The sequence below is a fragment of the Cololabis saira genome, chromosome 2 (genome assembly GCF_033807715.1).
Source record: "Cololabis saira isolate AMF1-May2022 chromosome 2, fColSai1.1, whole genome shotgun sequence".
In the NCBI taxonomy this organism is placed as follows: domain Eukaryota; kingdom Metazoa; phylum Chordata; class Actinopteri; order Beloniformes; family Belonidae; genus Cololabis; species Cololabis saira.
Window position 1 is genome coordinate 32,048,974 of NC_084588.1, and position 27,730 is coordinate 32,076,703.

Consider the following 27,730-nt stretch of genomic DNA (forward strand, 5'->3'; position numbering starts at 1 on the left):
ATCTGTGCAAACAGCCTGCATTGTCTACGTAACCCCCAGAGGTTTTGTGTGTGCGCGTTTGGTGAGGCATGAAAGGTCACGCCAAAATCCCACTGAGGCACGTGCTGGAGAAATGTGTAGATTAGATAGAAATTAACACAACGTGAAGACACAAACATATACACGAATAGCGATTTTAGAAAAAAAGCGCTGTTCAAGGGAAGCATGAGGAGAAAAGGAAGTGCCCTCATTCCTTCAAGCAGCACTTCTGAAAAGAGAAGAAAGGAGGGACTGGTCTTGTCAGCTGGACAGTATTAACAGACTTCTGTTTGTATACAAAACCTGCTGATCCTTTCTTCTGTGTCCAGCTCCAGGTCAGACGTTTCAAGACAAACAAGCTTTGGTGGGGTAGAAAATCAGAAATGATATGGGAGTGGGGGGAAAAAAGGCAACATCAAACGGCACCATGAAATAATAAAATAACTACTACTTACAGGGGTGACTGAGGTGGAAGGAAACGTGTTGAATGTACAGCTCAGATCAGGCTGCGTCATTTCTAAGGCGCATTCATGTGACTCATTTTTATGAGCGACGGCTGCGTACAGAAGCAATATTGATTAACAAGTTAGCCTTGGACATAATTAGCATAATTACTCCTTTACCTGCATTTTCAGATATTCAGAAGTTTGATTGTGAAGCCCTAAAATGAATTGATTACTAAATGGGAAATACACAACTTTACTGCTTGAAAAAAAGAAAAATTGAAACAAGAAGAAATTGTTGAAAGGCTGAAGCCCCTTCTGTATAAAAAGTGGATGTGGCCGTGCAAAAACAGCAAAAAGCATCTTTGAACGTTCAACTTTATTTTTCCTTTCACCTGGACACATTTAATCTAATAGACATAGTATCTTTCAATATTTGCTCTGCAGACCTGTTTGCACAAATACAACCCACACAAGCGATTTTGGTTTTCCCAGCCTCCCCCCTCCGACCTCAATGTTTCCAAATGTTTCAGGAATTTAAGCTGATGACCTCAGTCAAAGGTCCTTGGATCTTTAATCATTAACTGCACCTCTGACGTTGGCTGGCGGGGGAACCTGCTGTTGTTTTGAGGTTGATGGTGCTTTGTTTTCCGTTCCGGCTTGCATCCGTGACTCCTGGCGTTTTGTCTCCTCACAGTGCCTTCATCAGAGCACTGTTTCCTGAAAACCTCAATGCTGAGAAGAAGGGTCGACCCACTACTGCAGGCAGCAAAATAAAGGTGTGTTCTCATTCTCTTGTGTGTGTGCATTTGTGTATGTGTATGTGTATCTTTTCCTTATCCGGATAACTGTAAGAAACAACCTTTGAGATAATGTTCAGTTTCATATTTGCTCTGATTTCTCCTTTCAGAGACAAGCAAACGATCTTGTGAGCACACTGATGAAATGTACTCCGCACTACATCCGCTGCATTAAACCCAATGAGACCAAGAAGCCCAAAGACTGGGAGGAGAGCCGGTGAGTGGCTGACTGATAGTGGCAGACGATAGATAATGTTAACTTAATCCAAAAGTATGCACATCATGTGAATTAACATCCCACTGAAGTGAACTCAAAAGCTTCTTCTCTCTATCTACACATCTTAAAAAAAAAAGTGAAAACTCGTTTGATGTCCTATCCAATGTCAAACAACACTCATCTAAAATACTTCTTTCTAAGCCAATGATGGGAAATACATGAGAAACGGTATTTTGTACAACCATGGTTTTCCATTTTACTCACTAAATACCGTGGTGATATCTGCCGCTGTTTCATTATTCTTTTTTTTTTTCTTCTGGATCCTTTCTGCCCACTTAAGACAATTGAGGCACGTTTAAAGACCCCCCCCCCCCCTCCTTCTTTAGGCCTTTGTTTGTCAGTTTCCCACTCTTTCCTTTCCTCTACACACAGGATTTGGGTACCTCATGTTCACATCCAAAGTGATTCTGTATTGTTCAGAACATAAGAGCTTCCTGTTGTGAGTCATGCGCAGTGCGGTCCATTAATTAGCGCCGGGACTTCTGTTTTCGCAGGAAGTCTGAGTACACAAAAGCAGCGCTTCAGGTCTTTGTCTGAGGGAAAAGTTAGCAAAAGCAACTCTTTTGCATACAATCGCTTTGAGATGGATGAAATACTGGCCACTGATGAACAGAAAAGGGAACACAAAAATGTGACGGAAGTGATGGGAAAGGACACATAAGATGATGGAGGATGTAACAAGAGGATTTCCATCAGTAAAGTTGAAGTGACGATCATCTCAGGCAGGTTTTATTTTGTCTTTAGAGTGAAGCATCAGGTGGAGTACCTGGGTCTGAAAGAAAACATCCGAGTGAGGCGTGCTGGCTACGCCTACCGCAGGGTCTTCCGGAAGTTCCTTAACAGGTATCATTTCACACTGGTGTTATTTTTTTTCTATGCTGATTCAGAACTTTGTGCCACCAGGATGCAGAAAGTTCATAAAAAATGCTCTTGTTATTACAAAATAAAATGACTCCAACACATTTGCATTTAACTCAGTCATGCTTCGGTGCTAATAATTTTAAATAAAATTCTGGTTCTTAGGTACGCCATTCTGACCAAAGAGTCCTGGCCAGTGTGGCGAGGAGACGAGAAACAAGGTGTCCTTCATCTCTTGCGATCGGTCAACATGGACCAGGACCAGTTCCAGCTGGGGCGCAGCAAGATCTTCATCAAAGCCCCTGAGTCGGTGCGTTTCGCCTCCCCTTCCTCATGACACTGTCCTGCTGTATCTTTGGAAGAAATCTGTCCAAGAAAATGAAAAGCAAATTACCATATTTTCTGGACTACAAGCCGCATCCGCTCTATTTAAAAAAAAAAAAAAAAAAGATATGCAAGCCGCAGATATTTATGTTGTTAGATTAGATATTTACTACATGTACAGAAGGATTTTGAACTGTAAATGATGTACATGTTTGTACCTAAATAGATCCTTTCCTAACAGTGTCTTTTAACACGGCAGCAACTTTGCTGATTAAAACGGGACAGAACCAAGAGAAAATAACCGCTATTTATTTATCTATTTATCTGTTTGAAATCTGCTTCTACCTACTTCTATCTGCTAAAGAAGAAGAAGTGTATTCTTCTTTGCATTTATTTTGTCTTAGTTTTAATTCTAATTCCGGTTAGCACTCCCCCGAGCGGTGGAAGAAAATCCACAGAATAGCCGCACCTTTGTATAAGCCGCATGGTTCAAAACCTATGAAAAAAGTAGCGGCTTATAGTCCAGAAAATACGGTAAATAAAATATTCTGGCACTTGGGCATCGATGTTAAACTCAGAACCAGAAAAAAAGTCATAAAAATCAGCTGCCTTGTTTTGTTTTGTTTCGTTTTTTTATAAGCAGTGGGAAAACTCAACTCACTATTTTTACTCCGAACACCATAAAAGGCAACAGTGTCCCTAATCATGCCGGAGTCCTTGTCGTAAGGGGTGACGCTTGGACCCGTCCCCTCGTACCACGTCAGCACTGAGTCAACACTGAAACTAAAACACAAGCTCAGGCTGTGGTTGCAGCGTTTGTGGGGCTGGAGGGGAGACGTAGTAAAGGCTTGTCTTTTTTCTTTTTCCACCATAACCACTTTCTTCATGATCCTTATGAAAGCAGCGCTTGTGTGAAGCCTGCACTCTCGTTTATTAACATTTGTACACATCTCGTACGCACATGCATGTTTGGGTGCTTACACAGACATCTCAGTCTCTATTCAGACCGTACAGCTGATCCTGAATGCCTTTACTTATTTACTGCAGCCGTGCACGGCCCAGACGCCCTCCCACCCCTTTACCCCACGCTGCCAGACTGAGAAACCGAGTCATTGAGGTGTGTTAATGAAACGCAAATATCACACAGGGCAGACCACTGAAATGAGCTGCCAGGCTTCTCCAAACAAGCCCGTCTCTGATAAGACACGGACACCAGATAATTAGCTGTATGACATGAATGTTTTCTTTCTGCTGGATGTAATAAGGGAAGTGTGTTTGACGCCAGAGCAGATGAGAGGTTTCTCTTCCAAAGGAGCGGATTATTGGGTGGCCTGCTGTCTGTCAGACGTCTTTCTGCATTGAAGGAGATTAAACCCTGTGGAGAATGGTCATTTATATGTGAATAGGTTTAAGCTAATAAACATCATCAAGACAGTTTTTAATATTTGATGGTTATGCTGGTCTTCACTGTTAGAAGTGTCTTGTGTTTGGGTTTTAGATAGAGTTGGAAATTTGAAGTGTTTTCCTTTTTGCCCTTTTTAGCTCCTGATTGAGGGATTAGTCACTTAGAAGTCTTCAACGCAAACACCACCTGCTGTTTGCCTTCGGGTTTGCCATTTGCAAAGTTCAATCGTTCTTCCTGTGAAAATCGCCAAGGCCTCTGATTACGTGGCCTCACAGTTGCAGGCGGTAACTCTGCGCATTTTTCTGCTAAAACTGTTTCTTTTTGGCTGAATTTTGATCTGCCATGTTGCATTTCAGCCTCCCTCTCAGTGTCTTCCGTTGGGCTGCCCCGTCGATGCCAGGCAGGCCTCTTACAACACTGGACAGGATGTTTAGTCTGGCAGGGAAAAGGGCTGAGATTATGATTGCGTGTTTAGTGGTCCAGCAGGAAGTGATGTATTCTGGTGAGACATCTAGTGGTCTGCTGGCACATACTGTACTGATGGGATTATTGATTATACAGAACCACATAGACCAGTGGTTCTGAGACAGCCAGGGAAGCTCCAGCTTAGCTTTTTTCTAATAAGTTGTACATTTTTATTAGAGGAACATAAACTGACTTCTCGTTCCTACTAACCTCTTGGTCTCATAGGGAGTAAAACTGACAAGTTGTTGGCTGCCATTCTGATAGTTACAGTCACCTGTACGTTGAATGGGATGGACTGCACCACGTATTGTTGGTGTTGGAGGATGTTTAACTCGATGTATCAATCAATCAATCAATCAATCAAATTTTATTTGTATAGCACCTTTCATCCAGGTACATGAAATACAAAGTGCTTTGACATTTTGACTGAAAAATAAGCATAATAAAAATAAAAACTGGGAGACCAATGCACACTGACATACAATATAGTTAATTAAAATGAAATAATGATAAAAGTTCAAGAATTAAGGCTAAAAAATAATCAGTCCACAACAATAAAATATAATAATAATAAAAACATTACAAGAAATAGATAAATAAATAAAACAAATACTTCTAAAAAATGTTAAAGAGAAAAACTATAAAATGTGATGCTTACATAAAAGCCAGACCAAAGAGATGAGTTTTTAGTCTACGTTTAAAAATGTCCACATTTCCAGCTCCTCTCAGATCCTCCGGCAGGCTTTTCCACAGTTTTGGAGCATCGTGGCTAAAAGCAGCACTAATGTGTTTCTCTCCTTCTGGTCTGAGTCAGAACTCGCGCTGCAGCGTTTTGAACCAGTTGCAGCTGATTGATGGTATTCTTGGGTAGACCATGAGAAGAGCATTACAGTAATCTATCCTGCTAGTTATAAAGGCATTAGTCTCTCCGTGGTGCTCAGAGAGAGACCTTAGACCCACCTTAGAAATATTTTGCATGTAGTCTCATATGACCATCATTGATATACAGTATTCACAGAACAAAGACTGATTCTTGTCAGCTCACTTAATCCTCACCAAAGCACCACAAAAAGGTTGTTGTTTTTTTATATTTAAAGACACTGTATGTAGGAATACCACTTCTAACCACATGGAGGCATAGCGATAAACTCTGTTGACAAAACAGGCATTGATGGTACTGTGCTACTTTCTTGTGTTATGCTGTCCCTGTGTGGTCAGAAGTGATTCCTACATAAAATTAAAATAGCATTTTTATTACATTTCAAGAAATATTTGATTACTTTTAGGAAGTGTTGTTTAGCTCCTGTGGTTTTCCATCTCTACAGTCTGCAAAAGAAACCCCAAAGTAACTTTGACCTCATGTCCCAGTCATCCCCTGTGACAACCGCATCACTTTACAACATCATGTAACGGTGATGAAGCTAGCTCACACAGTTACGCTGGATATTATGCTGAGGCAACTAAGAGACTTGTGAATGTAATGGCAGAAAAGAAAGTGAACAACCAGGAGACATGACAATCGTAAATCTTTGACGATGTCATATAAGTAACTTAACCTCCACACCTGTAGGGGATGCAGCTGAACTAAATGTTTTTTTTAGTTCCATTGTGGAGTTTTAAGGTGTATACCGGTAAATGGTGTCAAAATGGCACCTAACAACAATTGAATTTTACCGATAAGAAAAATTGTGCTGTTACTATTTAACTGTTTGGCTTCAAGTTTCATCATACTTTATTTTTTCTTCCATTCTTCAAGTTTGATGTTGCAAAGGCAGTAAAAATAGATATTCCAAAAACTAGAAAAGTAAACCTAATGAGAAGTTTTTTGGAAATTCTGTGACTTAGCTCATTTTTCATTTTATTTATGAACGCTTAAGTTGTCGCATATGGCTCTTCTCCTGATGAAAAGATACAATTATTCTTAAAAATAAGCAGCAGCTCAACACAGTGGCCACCTGCATTACTTCATTGATTAAATGCTTTGAATGGAATAATAATACATTTTAGAAAAACAACCTGCTCCTTATTTTGTTTATTCCAACTCTGAAAAATAATGAAGTTTCTCAGTGAAATCGACTGCAGAGAACTGACTGTGTGTGTTAAACTCTGGCGTGATCTGTGTTTGCATATTCGGTATGTTCAGTATGTACCTCGCTCTGTGTGACTTTGGGTGTGTCTGCGTTTATGCACCGATGTGTGTTTACTGGATGCTATGCTCTTCCTTTCTCCTGCCAGCTGTTTCTGCTTGAAGAGACAAGGGAGCGCAAATTCGATGGCTATGCCAGGACCATCCAGAAAGCCTGGAGGAAATACGTGGCCCGCAAGAAGTTTGTTCAGATGAGAGAAGAAGGTGAGCGAGGAAGCCAGTCGCCTTGTTATTATCCGTCTGCATCCGTCCTCTCCGTCTCTCACCCACCTTTTTCCGGGTTCATTTAGCTTCCGATCTGCTGTTGAACCGGAAGGAGAGGCGGCGACACAGCCTGAACAGAAACTTCGTAGGGGACTACCTGGGAATGGATGACAGGCCAGAGCTCCGGCAGTTTTTGGGCAAGAGAGACAAAATTGATTTTGCTGACACAGTCGTAAAATATAACCGCAGGTTCAAGGTTCGTTTTCCTTTTCTTTTTTTTAACTTTTCGTTGTAAAAAAAAAAAAAAGACCTGAAACATACAGTACGTAATTAAGTTTTTTCTTCTATGTTTAGGGAACAAAGAGAGATTTGATCCTGACCCCTAAATCTGTGAACCTGATTGGAAGAGAAAAGGCAAAGCAGGGACCGGAGAAAGGTCAGGTGACCGAAGTGCTGAAGAGGCGGATTGAGGTGGAAAAGATCCTGGCGGTGTCTCTCAGGTATGAAAATAAAAACCGCCTCTAAGTGCCTTGTTACCTCAGGTTTTGAACAAACTGGGTCAGCAGTTATCAAAATAAAATGTCAACGGTATTAGTCACACACAGATGCTTTTTAACTCGCAGCCTGTAGCTGTTTACGTCTCTTCCACACTGTCGGGGAACGAAGATTCGTTGCTTTGAACTCCCTCACATGATTTAAACAGATGCTGACTCCAGTTCGAGTCGGCTCACAAGTTCCTCTTCCCATGGTCCTCATAATTTCTAATCATTAATGAACACAACGTGCGGCAAACAAATGTAATCCATAAAAACTAATCTGTCAACACAAGTCGACATTAAGTCGTGCTACCTGCTGTTAGAGTACGCCTGCTTCTGCTTTCTTACCATCTCGCTGCCTTTTCATCATCGAAGGAACGCAGCGTTTGTTATTTCTCAGTTATAACATCTTGGGGTTCTCCCAAGTTGGTGACAAACTTTCCAGAGCTCGAACAGATTCACTGACGAGCACATCAGTTTTGCTCACACGTCTTCCTCCTTGTTCTCGTGCCAGTTGAGCTTAAATCTGCCATCACCTAAACCTTCCCCGCTCATGGCTTCTTCTCAAAGCTAATGTTCTGCATCTCCCGTTTCCATGGCTGCTGGTAGAAACCAGTAGGTGATGAGTTATCTCACAGACGACCATGTTGAGCCCCACCGTGTAATCTGTACATACTTAGCAGCAGAAAGTCATGAATCTTTTTTTTTTTTTCTTTTCAAAGCCACAGACCAGGTTTCCAGTCACACAAGCTCTCTTGTTCCTGTAAAAGTCACAGAAGGGACACTAAAAAAACATGTGGGGCGTATTAAAACTACTCGCGTATGTTTGTATGCGCGCCTGACGGATGCTCGTGGCTGACGTGATACGCAGTCAATCACACTCTCATAGAAGAATGTGGATTTGTTTATTACAAGGAAAACTCCAAAATAGAAAAAAAAAAAGGAGCTGAAAGACATGTGGGCACTTTATAGTTGATGGGAACGCTGTGAAACCGGGCTTTAGAGGCAGAGCAGTCGGTGGGGTAACACAGAACAGGTGGTGCAGTGGAGTGGAGTGGAAAGCAGGAGTTGTAAAAAGTTCATCAGAGACCAAAACCCCTCCTCCCTGGGAGGAACAAAGTATCCCTGTGTGGGTCACTCGTACAAGCTGTCTCCTCTACACAGATGCCAGCTGTTTTGTGATGCTCGTGATGCAGATGTGAAAGCCGAGCCCCCCCATTTTAGCTTCCATTAAAAGCTCGTGAACAAAACAGTGGTGTGAATCCCCAAAGATTTGCTTCTGATCGCAGCTGATGTCATTATCTTAAAAGAGCTGCATCAGAGACCAGCACTAAGTGCTTTGTCCACCGTTTCAGCACAATGCAGGACGACTTCATGATACTGCACGAGCAGGAGTACGACAGCCTGCTGGAGTGCGTCTTCAAGACGGAGTTCATCAGCCTACTGGCCCGAAGGTTCGAGGAGAAGACTCAGAGGAAGCTGCCGCTCAAGTTTAGCAACGCGTAAGTAAACGCACAGGACACAGTCTCGACAAGCGACAAACTGGACGAGTGAACGCCGCTAAAATGTCGGTTTGAAGTGGAAAGAAAACGTGATCTAATCTTATAGATTGGAGATGAAGTTGAAGAAGGAGAACTGGGGCTTCCTGAGTGGAGGCGGCTCCAGGCAGGTGCTGTTCGCTCAGGGCCAAGGAGACATACCCGTTCTGAAGCTTTCAAGCAAATCCCTGCAGGTCAGCATCGGAGCAGGACTTCCCAAGAATACACGTGAGTCCAAATACGACAGCGACACCAATCCACAACAGTAACCTGCTTGCCAAAACGAGCTGAAATTATGTATATCTGGGGTTTGGATGAGAGTTTTAAATCTCAGACAGTGTTGGACGTTTGACCCATATAACTGTTCAAATCAAACGTAGGGCTGGGCGATTTTGGACAAAAATAAAATCCCGATTTCTTTCTCGATTTCGATTTTTTTGGTAAAACTACAAAAGACAATGGAATAAATTGTTTCAAATATTGTTTTCGAATATTTTTATTTTTAAAGAAAAATGGCAAACAAATGTCCCTATTGGGAATGAAGTGCAATTGAAAGATACTGTAAATCCTCCTTGAGTTTAGTAAAGTGACAACATTTACAATTTTCTTGACCAAACAAAGATGACTAGACGAGCTCTGTCTGTAAAGCAGCCAGCTGCAAAAAAGGAAAATCGATTTTCCGATTTTCCTTTTTTTAACATCGTCTTGATTAATAAATCCGATTTCGATTTAAAATCGATTAATCGCACAGCCCTAATCAAACGTAATTTTTGTCAGGGGCAGCTATGTGGAGCTGAAGCCCAGATTTATTGTAACATTGATTCTTTTGCATTTTAAATGTTATGTTCCTGAAAATCTCTCCTTTAGGTCCAACCAGGAAGAGCTTCAGTCAGAGTCGCTCCAATGTTTCAAGAACCCACCAAAACATCCCGACAAGAGCCGCGCCAGGACCTCCAGGTTCAGCATTCGCATCTCAAAGTACCTTGAGCCCTCTGTCCACGTAGAGCATCTCTGACACCGGTTCACATCTTTCCTCTGTAGTTGCTCACCAGAACGGCGGTCCGAAAAACACCAACCACGTCGCCAATCAGAGGAACTCGCAGCATCACAACCAGAGACATCCCTCGTCCAGCAATCCCACACATCCCGTCCTGCCGAACAACGTCAGCCAGCTGAAGGAGCGAGGCGGCGGCAGCCGGCGAGAGCCCAACCTGGACTGTCTGCGAGTCCCCGATCAAGGAGCCGCAGGGTGAGATACCGACACAAAGGAGAAACTCATAAACTCTCTGGGGGCAGGGAGGGATGGCCACAGGCAGACACACAAAACACTATGAGGGAATAAAAATGACTATTGTCGCCACTTACAACTCTTGAATGAGGTTCACTGGAGATATTGGTATTTTTAAGCTCTTCACACTGCAGCGCATCACATGTTACTGTCCTCTTGATGCTCTTTGAATCACCACAGCTGTGAAATAAACTCTCCTGGTGTCACGTTATTAAAAAAAATAAAACATTCATGGGTAAGAGATGACATACTAACTCTTTTCTTTTTCTGTTGGCACTTGATTTTTCAAATGTACATAAATTTGACTACATGGCAGATATTGTATATTATTTTCCTTTGTGTTCAAAATCCTCTCTTCTACTTACTTAACCATGCAGTTTAAGGGATCAGTTGTGATTTAATTTTTCAACTGAATGTATAAGAAAGGCAGTTAATCCTAAAAAGACCCAACAATGCGATCAACAACTGCTATCCAAGTTTTCTGATTGCAGATTTGCTTTATTATGTCTGCCTTTTATAAATAAGCCCCACTAGATAAAGAAATAATCAAATATTGCTTCTTTCTGGGACTCCGGGCCACGTGTGCAGACATAAACGTACACCGCATCCTCGCGTTGATGTGCCTTGTGTTTCTGGAATTTGACATAATTTGGCTGATTTATTCTTTTGTAGTTCTGAAGACAGACGGCCAGCTTCAAATGGAGGAATGTGAGTTGGATTGTTTGCGGTGTTTTGGGTGATGGTTAAGGACTACAAAAGCTTTTGGCAGCAGGACACACTGACGCTACCGCTCTTGTTCATTTAAAGTGCAAACTCAAGACCACAGTGGGCAACTAATATTTCATTTTCTGCTGCTACTTAATTTCCTTAATTTAAACACAGGTTTTCTTTCCAGTTTCACTCAGTATTGTGAGCATCTTTACTGTTGAGCACTTTTTCAGTTGGGTACATTTTTTTTTTAAGTTGAAAATTGCTTTGGAAGGAGATTGTTTGTTTGTCTGCTAGATGCATTATCACACATACCGGTATATTAACTACAGCCTCACTGTTCACAATAGTAGTACCACATCCTAGTCTGAATTATTTCGACTTCATTTAGTTGAGTAGGGCGAAGTATTTCACTCATAGTCTTTCTTATTACATTTATATTGAAGTTTAGAAGTAATTGAGTATTGAACCCAGGTTCAATACTCTCTGCTCTGAAATCTGCTTTTCAGCTACTTTGTGCAGGCAAAGCAAGAGCATGTACTAGAGCACCATCTTGTGGTTGTTGTGAGAACTACACAACTAAACCGCTCAAGAGTGACAATTAAACAAAATGTTTTCAAGGTCTTAACAGTAAACAGAAGCATTTCCAAACATCCTATATACAGAAATTAGAGTTTTAATGTTTTCACGAGGCAAGATGGTGATTATGCATGCACTTGAATTATGTGATGTACAGTGCTAAGCAAAAGTATGGGCATCTTCTTCCTTCCAAGTTAGATACGCAGTGTTCTTTCAAAGGCAGTGAAGGAAGTTAAAAGTATGACATCATTGTCTTTTCTGTAGAATCTGACTTAAATTATGGAAAAAGAAAGCACCATGCAAAGGAGCATGCATCCCAAAGACTCACACATGACTACCAATAAAGTAGCGTACAATGTACAGTTTGGGCAAGGCTACTCCTTTTTTCCAACCTTGTACCTTGAGGGAGTGAATACCTCAGTTACAAGCAAGCCAAGCATAATTAACATTTCACTGTAGTTTTTCTAAACATGGTGTATTCTGGCAAAACCTCTCCACTTTGGTCTCTTCTGATGAAATGGGATTGTTCTTGAAGTCTTGTGGTTTGTTGAGATTTGAAAATTTGAAAAATGAAATTGTACACCCAAAACAAGCCATAGTTTTTCAACCTTTTGCTAAATGTACTGGCAGGAATTTTTAGATTTAGCATGATAATCGAGGCGTGTGAAGTAGGAAATGTAAAAGGTTTTTCAGCAATTCATGGTCTGACCTTCAGGGGGAACTTGTTTTGATGTTGTCTAAGAAAATTGGTGGCAGTTTGAATGTTTTCCACTCATGTTTTCTACTTTATCTTTAATGAGCAGTTACATTTCTTGTCTAAGATCGATGCTGTTTTTTTTTCTTCCTAAAAAGCCAATGTGTTGTGTAATAAGGGTGCCCAAACCTTTGAACTTCTCTGTACTTTGACTCTATAGTTTCACATAAAGCAAACCTGTATTGCACCTCTGAGCTGCAGCCCAGACTCTTTCAATCAGCAGCTCATGGATCTTGTCTGGTTTCTCTTTTTGTCAGTGCCCACAGACCGTCAGCCAGCAGGCCTCCGCCGGGAGGAGGGCGACCCAAGCCTGCACCCAAACCCAAACCCCAGGTGCCCCAGTGCAAAGCCCTGTACGCCTACGACGCCCAGGACACCGATGAGCTCAGCTTCAACGCCAATGACATTATCGACATCATCAGAGAGGGTAAGTGCAGGAAAACACTTCAATGTATTTTTTTTTTCTTTTTTTTCCTTGTTACACACAACGGTCATGTTTGTTTACCAGATGCATCTGGATGGTGGACGGGACGACTTCGTGGAAAGCAGGGACTTTTCCCCAACAACTACGTCACCAAGATCTAGGAGCTGCCAGCTTGCAGCACAAGCCTGCTGCGTCCATGCTGACCCTCTGAGAGGAAGGGATGAAGCCTGCAGTCCGAGATAGAAGCACTGGGAGACACTTCCTCCACTACTGTCTTATCGAAAACGAATGTATCTCTTGGTTTCGCCACCAGACCATAAGGCCTTCGGGCTTGAAATTAGGCTCTCCTCCAAGGACAAAAAGACTGTTTGACCCCAGGGTCTGTTCTTCTCCACAGCCCCTTTGAGTACTGAACAAAACTATTTATTGTATTTATAGCTTTGTGTTCTCCTTACTGTCATTATATCTTGCCGAGGATTTGAACTTAAACATTTTTGAAACGTTGGAATTAAGTCTGCTAATTCTCTGGGACCAGGCTGTGATTTATTTTATTTTTGTTTTGTTTCTCTTTTTTTTCCACTTTCAACATGTTGCTTTTAAATGAAGGTTTGAATGTTGAAGTAAATGTGGTCATCTTGGTGTCAAAACTGAAGCGCAGTTTTTACCAGGAATATTTATTTTAATGCAAAACTGTCTCTCCAGGAACAGACACTCTGTGATTTCAACAGTGATTTTAAAAACCAAAGCATCATACACTAGCGTCAGTCTGTTCTGTTTAAAAAAAAAAAAAAAAAAGAAAAACTGTCGAGGGCATTGCGGCAAAATGGCAAATCACCTGGAAAACCTCCTTCCGTATTTTGCTGATGTTTTTGTACTTCTGTCACACCAGTATATTTTGACATGCATGTATACTGTAACCTGAGCGTGCGGTCTGTGGTGTTTTAGCACTTTATTGTTACAGGTACTACCTTGGACACAGACACCATCACTCAATCACTCATGCCACAGCCAGGAAGTCAACTTTATGAAGGACATGCTCGCAATAAGCCTAGTTACTGAGAAGAATAATTTGTTTACATTAAATGATTGAAAAAAAAGAGGCATTTTTAAAATCTGCATCTGTATATGTGTTCATATGTAGTACACTTGATGTTGTGTAGCATATTTTTTTTCTTTTTTTGTATTTTATAACTGAAGGATATTGGTATGCTTTTCCTCCCTGAGCTTTTGATACTTACGCAGCTGCTTTATTTCCATTTTAACTGAAGCTACAAAACAATTTTTATCACAAATTTGAGGTGAATGGATTTTTGTTTTGTCAAGTGCAAACGGTGTTAAGGTAAAGAAGGTTGTTTTTTTTTTCTTCGTAGCACCAAAAATAGTTTGATTCTGCTCTTGAGTTTCTGCACATCTCTTGTACTGCTGTTGCAGTACTGACACATTCCTTGGTTGTTTGTTTTTTTTCACTTAAAATCACACAGCCACATCTTGCTATAGTCAGGTAAACCTGCTGGGACGTCTGTCGTAGAACTGTATGATTGAATATAATTTGATCTTGGATGCTTGAAAAACATCCTTGTGCAATATACACTAATACTGAATCTTTTAATAAAGCATGTAATATTGCATAATGAACTGGTTTGTTTGTTTTTTGTATTATCAGAGAGCACATTACATGTTTATTACCATATTTACACCATGGACACAATGTTGTAGCTAAGAAAACCTGAGATAACAAAAACAAATTAGAAAAATGTCTAGTGACCCTGTAACACGCGATCACAAGGAAGTTCTGTTACTACAGAAATCTGAGATGTCAAATAACTGAAAATAAGTTTGATACGACTAAATTATACCTTGATGTACCACTACATAACATCACTTTTAATATTTACTTAGACTTGGTAAGTGTGTTGTCCTCAAATGTTTATTGCAACTGGATTACTTTACAAGAGGAAACCATACCAACATGTAAAAATAATGTTCAAATTACGTTTGAATAAATAAATGCAAGCCAACCGAGCTTCAGTGTAATAAAAGTAAGCTTAGCCTTAGCTTAGTCTGCAGTCTCCATCTTTTACAATGTGCAGGGTGTACACCTTTGGGCCACCTTTGTGCCACCTAGACACTTAGGGCCTGATTTACTAAGATCCTAAATAAAGAGTACCGTACTAAATTGCGTGTGCACTGAAAAAGTTTGCACGTGCTATTGTTGTGTGTTTTGCGGGTGATCAACTAAGAATGCTTGCGCAATTGATAACAGGTGCAAACCGCAGTATTTAAATGAGGTGTTGCGTGTCTTACGGTTTGCGCCATGGAGAGTCTGGAAGGAAAGCAGATATAGTCGCAAGCGCAAAATGAAATTTGACGAGTTGGAGTTAGAGATATGGAAGAGGCAAATAAACACATTCATGAACTACAGCAAATAAATTTAAACATTACCAAAAGAAACGCAATATGGGAGAAAATCTGCTATAGAATATGCAGTTGGTAAGACAAAAGGAACGGCAGATGAGGTTAAAAGAAGGTGGCAAGATATAAGGCGAAGAACTAAAGAAAAAGTGGCCTTTAATAAAACTTGTGCAACCATTTTTAAAATAGCATGCAGCAGAATAAAGACTCTCTCTGCGTATTCTTTGATTTTGGCGATGTCGCCTCCTTGCCACAATAACAGCAGCCATCGGTGCGTAATGCTGGGCAGATTAGCACCTTCCTTTCGAACGTATTAAATACAGACGCAATCACAATCCCCGCAATAATTTTCAGGCTTGGTAAATCTCATTGCGTGTGGTAAATGAACCTATTTGCATTTTCCCCTCCCAGTATTTAGCGCTTTCTGGCGGGTACGCCCCATATTGATTATTCATCAGGGCAAAAGTACTAAATGAACAGCGTGTGCTATTTTGCTCATTTGAGAGGTGCAGTCCTCTTTGCACGCTGTTAGTAGATCAGCTTGCACATTGGTTTGCGGGTGATGTCAAGTTTGCACACGTTTTTACGCACGCAAACCTTTAGTAAATCAGGCCCTTAGTCTCCTCCTACGCACTGAAAAATAAACCAGAGACGAGCAAATATTGGATGATTACCTGTCAGGAAGAAATACTAATTCAGTATCCAGCTGAAAACCTTTGAAGTCCTCCAACACACTCCATGTTGAAACACTATTCCAGTATTCACCCAAGATCTTTTTCTTTTTGGTGTGCTTCTCTGCAGCAGTCTCCTTCTGCTGACTTTGCTTACATGAGTAATCGGCAACGGCTCAAGAAGAAATTGGCAACTTTCCCTCCAGTGTTTGTCCGCCTGCCATTTGAATAAAGGCTGAATTATACTTCTGCGTCAAAACGACGCCGTTTCTACGGCGTGTGGTTTTTGTACACGCAGAGGACACGCCGTCACATGCGCCGTCAGTGACGTGCACCTCCCGAAAATTGTAACTACGCGTCGAGGAGACGCCGACCACACGCAGACCGAGAGGGCTGTGATTGGTTCGTTTGAAAGCGAAGCATTTCCGGTTTCCGGTTTGAAGCAGTAGTGAACTTCCAGGGCTTTTTTCTTCGTTTATGTGTGATTTTTTTTGTTTTTGTTTTTTGCACAATAGTTGTCCTTATTTCTTTGATTTACCGTGACCGGAAAAAGTCGGATAAACCATTCAGAAAAAGATCGCTAACTAGTGGCCGCGGGGGGTACTGCACCGCGACCAAATGGAGAGACGGAGAAGTCTGAACGGTTCGTGACGGCGTCACGACTGCGCCGTGTGCTCTGCGTGTTTGTGACGCAGAAGCATATTTCAGCCTTAAACCTCTTACAGCCTCTTTACATCTGGAGGGTGGGCTGACCTCCTGGCTGTGATTGGAGGAGCTGCAACGAGAGCGGTGGAAACTTTTGTTTCTCAAATTAGCTAGTTTATGTAACATGATCATAAAATAGCAATAATTTCATCAAATGTGATTAAAATAAAATGACCAATTGCAACTTTAAAAGGAACCCTGGCTATTAAGACATGTAGGTATTAAAAGATAAATGTTGGTATCAATTATAACAATGTGATATAAAAAACCTTTTTGATGTCTTCGTTTTTATAAAATTTAAAAATATAATTTAAAGGGGACATATGAAAAACACGTTTTTTCTTGTTTTAACATATATGAAGTGGTCTCCCCTCACCCTGCCAGCACAGGGGAGACAAAATCCCATGAATTTCTGCAAGGTCTCTGACCCCCGCCTTACAGAATCCCCCAGTGTCACGTGATTTTTTTTGAGCCGATTAGAATAAGTTCCTTTTTTTTAATGTTATTTATATTTGCATGATCTTTGCATGGTCTAAGTATTTAGCTTAGCTCCGGAGCCCCGGCGCCGCATACGGAGCTGCGGGGGCTGCTCACGGACCGGACCGTCGAGGAGCTCCGGGTTCGGAGCTCCGAACCCGGAGCTCCGAACCCGGAGCTCCGAACCCGGGGGCTCCGGGCTCGGGGCTCTATTAGTACCGTAATACATTTTTCTTCTGTGGTTTCAGATCTTTCAAGCACCTGGAGCTGTTCACATTCAGAAGACGCGCGGTCCTTCCTTGAGCCAGCAATAGTGCATACATTTTATTTATATATTTTAACAATAAAGTTGCCATTTGTGAAAATTCTTTTGTACCTGTTTAGAATTAAATTCAATCTTCCTGTTTGAAGACGAGGTGACTAAAGGCTGATTTATGGTTCCGCGTTACACCAACGCAGAGCCTACGGCGTAGGGTACGTGTCGATTTAACGCAGAACCGTGGACACGCTTTGCTACGCAGCCGCTGCTCTTCTCCCCGGAGCGACGCTTTGTCTCCTCCCCTGCTACACGTCATTCAAGCAGCCAATTAGCGCAGAGCCTCATTATCATAGCCCCCCCCGCCCTGAAAATGAAGCACAGAAAAAGGCTTTAGAAGCGGAAAAAATAAAAACATGGCCCAGAGACTGAATTTCTGATTTATGTAGAAAAAACAAGCTTTAGATTGTTTTTAAGACATTCAAGGCCTGTGTAAAATATACATTAAATGCCATAATATGTCCCCTTTAACTCGTAGGTCGCCATTGTTGTTTACACCGCAATGCATTCTGGGTAGTGACGTCAGACGGTGGCACCTGCTAGCCCCCGTACACTGTTTTGACACCCAGAAACAGATGAAAACACAGCTAAACAGGTGACGACGGAACAGAAACACAGATGAAAATGCAGCTAAAAACATTAAGGTGACGGCGCACCTACAAAAAAGTAAAAAAAAAAAAAAAAAAGTACAGCACCATAAAGCATGAACTATAAAAACACCATAAAACTCAGACAGACTAACAGACCACACGTTTCAACTAGCAGATAGCCGATGCTACAATAAAAACCCCAGCCAGATCTGGCGTCATTAAATTAAATAAAGATGTTCTTGCCTATTTGACGCGAAGTCTGCGCCTCCCGTTTCGTCAAAGTCCCGGGCCAGTCCCCTCAGCCTAGCTGGTCCGTCATCAAACGGTGGACCCAGCACCGAGGCCGGTTTTAGGGGGGCGGCAGGGGTGGGCTATGCCCACCCAAACGTGCATCCTGCCCACCGGCGTCTCCATCCCGGCGAGAGTGGAGAGCGGATGGCGGTGCGCTGCAAGCTCTAAAGCCACGGCTACGCCATCTACGGCGTAGCCTACGCCGTCTACGGCGTAGCCTACGGCGTAGCCTACGGCGTAGCCTAATGCACTGGTAAGATGCGCACGACTTTGATCATTTTTGCAGATCTCCCGTGCATCACAGCACATGAGAACTTTGATCCAGTTTGCCTGAACCGAGACGTCTTATGGGCTCCCTCGTCAGCCTCCACGGCCGGGAGAGTGCTGCTCATCTATGTTTTAGATACCTGTCGCAGTTAAACTAACGCGGCTTATCTTCCCAGAGCCACCGTTCTACGTCATCGCCCCCAGAATGCATTGCGCAGGTAGAACATGGCGCCTCCCGCAGGTCAAAATATGTGATAAACATTGTAGATTTTTAAAGCAATTAGATTATTTTATGTGTTTCTAACAAAATATTTTAGTATAAGAAAACAATTGTGGCTAATTAGGGACTAAAAGTCTTAATAATCAGGGTTCCTTTTAAACACAGAGCAGCCTCTACAGCCCCCTGTAGGCCATTATAGAATTCAGATTTAAGGTGCTTCTTCATTTGCTTCATTTTTCAGAAGCAAAAAAAAAAGAAGGCATTTCCGAAGCCATTACATGAAAGCAATTTTATCACCATCTGTGAGACCATACAGCATCTAGCCTGAGAGCTCACACCAACTCACGTAAACGAATCAAAAAGTACATGACTAGCAGTTTTATTCTCAAAAACTTACACTTCCCTTTTATGCACCAACCCCCCCCCCCCGCCCCCCCCCCCCATCCTCTAATCAGGCTCACTCTTTGCAGTTTTTCCAACTTAACATGCAGATTTAACCTAAAATCCACTTCTATAAGTATTCTCAGAGAGGGCCACCAGGAACCTGGCAGCGGATATGATTTTAATGCTACTTTTTCTGAAGAAAGAGATCAATATGTTGGCCGAGGTTTCATGTGGTTGATCTAAAGCCGTGATTCCCAACCCCCGGTCCCCGGACCGGTACCGGTCCGTAGAGCCGTTACTACCGGGCCGTGGAATGACTTGTGTTCCGATCATAATTAGGGCTGCAACGACGTTGTCGACAAAAAGCGATAATCAAAATTGTCGGCAATTGTCACCAGACGGTTTTTTCCCAATGGAGTGAGGCATCTCACTTCACTTCACCTCATACAATCTCTGCCCAGAGCCGCGTGTCAGCGCAGCTTTTTTTTATTTTTTTTTATTTTTTGCGTCTCCCCGCACCAGACGACTGCGCTCACTGATCAATACTGCAGATGCTGATCAATGATGAGCAGGGGTCCGTTTCACAAAGCAGGTTTAGTGAAAACTCTGAGTCTGTTAACCCTGAAATGAGGGAAACTCTGAGTTTTCCGTTTCACAAAGGGAGGTAACTCAAACCAGAGAAAGAGAGGTAACTCTAGCCTGTTTCACAAAGAGAGGTAACTTAAGCTCTCGGTCAGTTACCGTAGTAACAGACTCTCTGAACCTAACCTGGACCAGGTTTATATCAATGAACCTCGAGTTTCTCTGCGTCTCCGCCTCTTTCAGAGCCGCACGCACATTTGATTTCCTCATTCATTCAGTCAGCAGGCGAGTTTTGGCGAAGTTCTGCCGTCTGTCATTAAAAACAGAGTCAGTATTTTAGAAGTCCATTGTCACGAACATGGCCTTTTGATGAAGACACAATTGATGAAGGTGCAGAATTAATGCGCAGAGAATTAAATATTCGTCGGGATATGGTTATCAGACCACGTAATACATGTACATTACAGTACATAGTCTCATTACAGGCAAAGCAATATGTGTTAATCCTTTATTTGTTATAATTTTGATGATTGAATTGTTTAATGATTTCATAATATATTCAAATTTTTTGAGATTTTTTATTTGGGGTTTCATAAACTGTGAGCCATAATCACCAAAATTATAACAAAGGCTTGAAATATCTCACTTTGCATGTAGTGGGACATAATATTTGTTTCACCTTAAGTTGAATTTACTACGAATGAAGTTTTGCAATATATTCAAATTTTCCGACCTCCACCTGTATATTATTACATGAATAAATAAGAGCATAATACAGGGGTCTCCAACTCCGGTCCTGGATCCACCTATCCAGCATGTTTTAGGTGTCTCCCTGCATGAATGACAGCAGCAAAGTTGAATAAAATATCTATTTTTCATTGAAGTACCCATCTTTCTCGTGTTTATTATCATTTGCCACATAATTAAAGCAACCTCATACTAAATTTAAGAAAACAATTTTTGCATTTTTTTGTCATATAATTTCATCCAAAACTTGTCGAAATGTGTTTCTTTGAGTGGCAGCCCTGTCATGGCTTGGCGGACAATAAGTTCTGGTACCTGACCGGACTGAACAGCGCCATGCACAGGTGCTGTATGCAGGTTAGGTTCAGTCTGCTGCAGAGATGAGCGGACCTCAGCAAACCTCCATGAGCCGTTTCTTTACTAGTTGTTCGAGTAAAAGAAATAGTGATGAACAAGTAGAAAATCCTACCAAAAAGAAAAGCAAAAGCTTTAATCGCAAGTACGACATTATGTATATAAAATACGGATTTGTTGCAACGGGCGATTTGGAGGCGCCAAACACACTTTGTATTTTATGTGGAGAAACGCTCGCCAACGAAGCAAAAAAAGCCATCCAAGCTTCAAAGACACTTAAATACAAAACATCCTTCTCTCAAAGACAAACCAGTGGAAGGAAAAAACGTGACTTAGATTTGCAGAAGCAAGTTTTAAAGGCCACAACATCAGCTAACGTCGCTGATGATAGCCTGCATTTTAAAATGCATTGTTTTTTTCTAAAATGTTTATTAAAATTGACATAAATTGTCAACCGGTCCCTGAGCTTTTTATTTATACTTCTGCTGGTCCTTGGCACAAAAAAGGTTGGGAACCCCTGATCTAAAGGAAAGAACAAAATCATTATTTACTGTTAGATCCACCACCATAACCTCCATGTTTAGTATGTCATGTCGTTATGTTGCTTTAAGCCTGGGTTTTGGTTCTGTGTCAAAACGACGCCGTCACCGTGACGCCGTCGTGACGTGAACCCTTCGGACTTCTCCGTCACTCCATTTCTCTGCGGTGCAGTACCCCCCGCGACCGCTAATTCGCAATCTTTTCCTGAATGGTTTATCCGACTTTTTCCAGTCACAGTGAATCAGAGAGATAAGGACAACTATTGTGCAAAAAAACAAAACCAAAAAAATTAGACATACACGAAGAAAAGAGGGCTGAAAGTTCACGACTGCTTCAAACCGGAAACCGGAAATGCGTTGCTACCAAGTTAACCAATCACAGCCCTCTCGTCTGCGTTTGGTCTGCGTCACCTCGACGCGTAGTTACAATTTTTGGGAGGTAAGGCTGAGTTATGGTTCTGCATCAAAACGACGCCATGCCTACGGCGTAGGGTACGTGTCGACGCGTACCCTACGCCTTCACTGACGCCGTCGCTGGCGCGTACCCCCCTCCCCCGCCCACTAAACGCAGGAAGGCTCTCCGTCCGGCAGCGAATGGTGCATGAGGGTCGACCTAGGAAGGCAGCTGCAGTTCCCCAGAGAGATCGTCGAGAAAACGCTACGGCCAGACATGGTGCTATGGTCCGTGGCCAGAAAGGCGGTCCTCCTGGTGGAGCTCACTGTTCCGTGGGAGGGGGGTCTGGAAGCTGCGCATGAGAGGAAAAGGGCAAAGTACTCAGACCTGGCAGCAGAGTGCAGGGAGGCTGGCTGGAAAGCCACGATATGCCCGGTAGAGGTGCAGGGGTTTCATCGGCTCCCCAACCTCCCGTCTGCTGCGAGACCTGGGGTGCACAGGAGCCATTGCAGAGTGGCAAAGGAGCTGGCAGAGGAGGCCGAGAAAGATTAGGAGCTGGGGGCCAAGTAACACCTAGGGCGTCAGTGGAGTTGGCAGGGAGAAATCCCAGCCATCACTCTGCCACCGGCGGCCGCGCCGCATGTTTATGAAGGAGGTAGATGAGTAGATGCTTAACATGCAGAACAAGGACAGCAGTTACTTTGTTGAAAGGATCCCCAACAATGTCAAGACCGCTGTCTGTGACATTCCCCCCAGAGGCCTTAAGATGGCTTCCACCTTCATTGGCAACAGCACAGCCATTCAAGAGCTGTTCAAGCGCATCTCTGAGCAGTTCACGGCTATGTTCAGACGCAAAGCTTTCCTCCACTGGTACACCGGGGAGGGTATGGATGAAATGGAGTTTACTGAGGCTGAGAGAAACATGAATGACCTTGTGTCAGAATACCAGCAGTACCAGGATGCTACTGTTGACGAAGAGGGAGAGTTTGAGGAGGAGGAGAATTTGGCCTAAACTTTCTGTTGACTCACTAATTTTTCCCTTTTCAATGTTAAAAAAAACACAACCTCATGTGTGTTCCAGTTTTCAATGTTCTGAGGAGGATTTGGCCTAAACTTTCTGTTGAATCAATAATTTTTCCCTTTTCAATGTTAAAAACAAAATGTGCATCCTGTCTGTTTCAGGTTTCAATGTTCTGAGTTCAGGTTTTTTGTGATCTCAATAAAAGTTCTGCAGCTCATTTGCCTTGGTTTTTGTTCACTATCGGTACAGTAAGTTCTAATTCTGTAATTGCCACGAGCTGAATAGCTAACTAGAAATTGAAGCTGTAACGGTGAATGTGGTCAGATTGTTCTGTGGTTGGTCATCATGCAGATGAAAAAACAAAACTCAAATTACTTAAAGGAGCTTGAGGCTCCTTTTAAGAAATGAGACTCTCTAGCGCCACCCTTCACCACGACGGCCGTTGGGGGTACTGCAGCAAACAGCGAAGCCGGCACGGGAGAACGGGGAGAACGCACATGCAGCGTCATGTGACGTCACATCCGCAGCCCAGTGCGGGAAATTCAGGACCGAATTGCAGCACATTTTGCAGCACACAGCCTGTTCAAGGCAACGGAGAGATACACTAGAGGGCTCATTCTTTTGGGTTTGGAACGCTTCATCTGACATTATTACTAGAAAACTTAAAATGTATACGGATTTTTTTCATAAATCTTGCCACAATCCGGCCTCAAGCTCCTTTAAAAGAAATCCAAGTGACTGAAAATTTCACTCACATTGCATCGTTACTTGCATTCTGATAAACATGATTATTGGAATGGTGCATGTTATATTTGGGCACAAGAATAGGCAAGCAGCAAATCCAACTTTGGCACAAGGAGTCCCATTTGAATATAATTCAACAAATCTGTTATAAACTGATATCCACGTGTTAAATTTTTCTCAGCCAAAAAATCGAGACCATCAAAATGAAGTGAAGGCCGATTTATCACACCTGATCGTGCTTCGATGTTTTGTGAGTAGGGTTGCCACCTTTCAGAAATAGAAATAAGGGATCCCCTGATTTCAGCAGCGCAGGCGCCAAATAACAGGGACATCCCCAAAACTTCTAAACTGCAACGAAATGTATTTATTTTATATGAAAAAATAAAATGCTTTGATTTAAAGTCTAAAGTCCTTTAAGTGCATTGAACTTGCACGACTGTACAGACAGCCTACCATACTAGCAACTGAAATAGCCTATGCTCCTGTGTATGTCCACATCAGCCCAGATGTTCTGTATGCAGGTAAATATAAATATAGCCTACAGGTGAAGGTCGGAAAATAAGAATATGGTGTAAAAGTTAATTTGCTTCAATAATTCAACTTAAAAGGCAAAACTAATACATTACATAGTCTCATTACATGCAAAGCAAGATATGTTAAACCTTTATTTGTTATAATTTTGATGATTGAATTGTTTATTGATTTCATATAATATTCTAATTTTTTGAGATTTTTTATTTGGGGTTTTCATAAACTGAGAGTCATAATCATCAACATTATAACAAATAAAGGCTTGAAATATCTCACTTTGAATGTAGTTGAATTTCACCAGTGTGTGTATGAGGGAAAAATTTTCAACTTTATATATGCACTATTTCACTAGTTTGTGTAAGAGCGTTTCAGTAGTATCTGTGAGCACATTTATATACAGTTGTATATGTGAGTGGATACATTTCCAGTTGTATGTATGAGACCATTTCGCCTGTGTGTATGAGATATTTCACAAGTGAGTGTGTGAGAGGTTTTCAGTGTAGTGTGTAAAAGAGTTCATGTTATGAACGCTAATTCAGAATTATGTCCCTCACGGCACCTCATAGCTTCCTTTCTCGAGGAAGCAACCTTAAAGCCCATAGACAAAGACAAAAAGACTTTATTTCTATGTTAAGAAACATAGAAGTCCGTAACTGCTTGTGAACACGACGCTGGAACTGTTACCCACCTCGGCCACCAGGGGGCGCTGTGGCTGGTATCAGCGGGATTCTCATTCACAGCTGTAAAGGACATTTTAGGACACTTCTTTCTCTATGAATTGCGACGTTTACGTCATAAACACAACCATACACCCGTTTTATTTCCTGTGAATCTCTTTACAGAGTATCTGCAAAGCCACGTTCCCGATTTTAAAGAAAACGTGACGTCATTGTCCATGCATCTGCAGAATATAAAATATCTATCATACTAATTTTATATCAGATCGCTACACTTCCACATTAAACCTCATCAGAGGCTATTTCTAATCTAATCAATGCCATGCGTTAGTGTTATGCTGGATTGGTTGATTATACAGAGAAACGGGCCTTCCATGCCAATATTAATGGTGCCATTAAATTAATCTGAACAGCAAATGTGTCAACACAATATTAATCATTTCATGTACTTAGCATTCCAATGTGTTATGTGACAAACAGTTTAGGACGAAACTTGAAATTAATGAAAAGCAGTGAGGGATTTATTTAAATTTTTTTTAAAAAGGAAAAAAAAAAGAAGACTTAACTGGAATACTAAAATACATGAAGCGGGAACACACTATTATGACTAACCAGGCATCTAACCCTGTAACAATTCATGAGATGATCAAGAAAACACTGAAAAGACAAACTTTGGATAAAGCTATCTCATGGATTTAAGAATATTGCCCAAATAGTGTAAAAATCTGACAATATCATCCCCTGAATAATGGGTTCTGTAAAATAATCATACATGTAAAAAGTAAATAACAGAAATTGATTTTTACACTTTTCTGCCAAGAAATTGGTCTTATATAAAATAAATAATCTCCAATGTGAATACATCTCTTATTACAACCATGAGGATCAAAGTATTTGCATTTAAACATCAAGAATCAAACGTCTTTTTTCCAGAGGGCACCAAGAAAAGCACTCAGTCAAGAGTTATCCAAGTTTATTAATATTATTTTCAAAACTAATATAAATCCCACAGAATATGATCCTGATGCCTTTAAGTCGATGAATGCATGGATACCTGCTTTAAGTACTGCATTTCAACACTCAAATCCAAGTCTCTTTTAATTCTTTTTTCTCCATATTCATCAAAGTGGAAATACATGGCCTCAGCGCACGTCATATTCACTACTATCCTCCAACTCTCTCTCTTGTGCAAGTCAATGCGAGTGAGTTAGTCAACAGTATTAGTGTTTTTCTTCCTGCAGCACCCCAAATGGATGCTGCTGTTCAACTACAGAGAGACAAAAATAACAGTGGGTGAAATGGTCTGAAGAACGAGAACAAACCGTAAATATTTATCTCAACTTGAACTGTGCATTTCCTTCTCAACACGTACACGGTTGATTTAAAAAGCTATGCTACTGCCAGTATCAAATTAACAGTATGATCCCCGCTTGCAGGCTCATATGAAGTCTCTTAAAACACGTGTTGGCCTGAGATCCTCTAACAGAAACCTAGTTAAGCATGGCAGGGCCGCCTGTGGAAAGGAAACCCAGGAAAATGCAGAAAAAGATTCACAGCAGTTACTGACAATCACTCAGTTGTGAAAGAACAGTCAAGAGAGGGGTGTGACATTCTTTTTTTTTTCTTGCTCTCTAAAATACATGGTTGGTGGTGATAACGGTGCTGTACTCAAATGAAGGTGCAGGAGGAGGAGATGTAATTGTTGCAAAGCATGTGCATAATCTGGGAGTGAGGTGAACAATAGTTTATTTCCACTCTAGAAATACTGTGTGTGCACTAATACAGCAGCTGATCTGTTAACATGTTTCCCTAGTTAGGAATGTCTCGGTTTACTTTAAGAAAAAAAAAAAAAAAAAAAAAAAAAGAACTTTCACTAACAATCCACATCTTCTAAACATAAAATAATCAATACAATGATCGTTAAAATGAATCCTGCAATGTTTTTTTTTTTCTTTTTTAACTGGAGGTTGACATTCTAGTCTAGTAAAGCAAGGCATTAGGTTTACAGAAATGCATCTTTACTAGAGCAGCTACCCTCAACTGCAACTTTGTTAAGCTGCGTTGAGCCCAGAATTTATGTGCAAAGAAATGCATTGCAAGGAAACATGCAGGGAAACAAAACAGAAATGACACTTGAGGAAACAATCAAAAGCTACATAAAAGCTTTATAAATACAATAAACTCTTTAACCCTTAATGGAGAATTCTAGCTGTTGTAGTAATATGTGAGAGCTGGCACTCTAGGCTTGATGCTTTTTTGTTAGATGGTTTGTTTTTTTTGTTTGTTTTTTCTCTTTTTCCTCATAGTAGAGCTGCGCAGGTAATACATGCCATCTTTGGTTGACTGCAGTACTGAAGAGAAAATTAATATGATCTCAAAATAAATTCTGAACAAACAAAAGGGTTGTTAGAAAAACAGCATCAACTTTCAGCAGACAGCTGCGCCTCAATGTCCACTCTGCAGATGGGGCACTTCTTATTGGTGAGGAGCCACTGGTCCACACACAGTTGATGGAAGAGGTGCATACACGGTAGACGTCTGGAGAGAAGGAGGAGATGAACAAACAACATTTTAAGAGCCTTTTTTTGAAAGCCAACTTGAATATGTTTCTGTATTTCCTCAAATAGTGACCCAAAAAGCTAAGTGGGGTTCATTCAGCGCTGGCTAGAACAAAGCTTCAAAGTCTTAATTTAATCCACTGCCATTACCCCAATAAATGTAATACAATATGCTGGTAATCCTATCATATAGTCGGTCACTACGGAACCATAAAGCTTCTCTGTAACAAGCAGAGATGCTCCATTAACATGGCTTTCATTGTGAAACAACTGCAGCTGTACCAGATGAAAGAACAGTGGAATTGAAATATATTGTTCCTGGGCTGCATGTGGCTATCAACTAGAGGTGCAACCATTAGTCAACGTTGTCAACAAAAATCGATAATAAAAATAGCCGCCAACCAATTTAACAATAAACTATATTTAAAATTTCAACAAGGTGAAGCATCATGCTTCCTCCCATCTGAGAACTGTATATACACACTA

At 41.4% G+C, this 27,730-nt stretch overlaps 3 protein-coding genes across 5 annotated transcripts in view; 2 read left to right on the forward strand and 1 right to left on the reverse strand.

Annotated features, from left to right (window-relative positions):
* Window positions 1-14,398, forward strand: part of myo1ea (myosin IEa) — a 53,961-nt gene extending 39,563 nt beyond the window's left edge. The window contains exons 16-29 of one of the 2 annotated variants that reach the window (XM_061743484.1): window positions 1,159-1,240; window positions 1,372-1,478; window positions 2,283-2,381; window positions 2,562-2,706; window positions 6,826-6,940; window positions 7,027-7,196; window positions 7,295-7,440; window positions 8,832-8,978; window positions 9,085-9,242; window positions 9,882-9,971; window positions 10,056-10,263; window positions 10,975-11,010; window positions 12,601-12,770; window positions 12,852-14,398. In XM_061743484.1, coding sequence (XP_061599468.1) covers window positions 1,159-1,240; window positions 1,372-1,478; window positions 2,283-2,381; window positions 2,562-2,706; window positions 6,826-6,940; window positions 7,027-7,196; window positions 7,295-7,440; window positions 8,832-8,978; window positions 9,085-9,242; window positions 9,882-9,971; window positions 10,056-10,263; window positions 10,975-11,010; window positions 12,601-12,770; window positions 12,852-12,928 — 1,750 coding nt within the window. In that variant the 3' untranslated portion in view covers window positions 12,929-14,398. The remainder of the gene's footprint in view (window positions 1-1,158; window positions 1,241-1,371; window positions 1,479-2,282; window positions 2,382-2,561; window positions 2,707-6,825; window positions 6,941-7,026; window positions 7,197-7,294; window positions 7,441-8,831; window positions 8,979-9,084; window positions 9,243-9,881; window positions 9,972-10,055; window positions 10,264-10,974; window positions 11,011-12,600; window positions 12,771-12,851) is intronic. The other variant, XM_061743494.1, reaches the window with a different exon arrangement.
* A 5,220-nt stretch (window positions 14,399-19,618) lies between these two features.
* On the forward strand, window positions 19,619-22,725 carry LOC133420770 (tubulin beta chain-like). Its single transcript, XM_061710580.1, is given in 2 exon segments — window positions 19,619-19,927; window positions 22,349-22,725. Coding segments are annotated over 2 exon segments (417 nt in total). The 5' UTR covers window positions 19,619-19,887.
* A 2,460-nt stretch (window positions 22,726-25,185) lies between these two features.
* Window positions 25,186-27,730, reverse strand: part of rnf111 (ring finger protein 111) — a 36,038-nt gene continuing 33,493 nt past the window's right edge. For both annotated transcript variants that reach the window (XM_061743516.1, XM_061743508.1), the window contains one exon: window positions 25,186-27,224. In XM_061743516.1, the coding sequence (XP_061599500.1) occupies window positions 27,107-27,224 (118 nt within the window). In that variant the 3' untranslated portion in view covers window positions 25,186-27,106. The remainder of the gene's footprint in view (window positions 27,225-27,730) is intronic.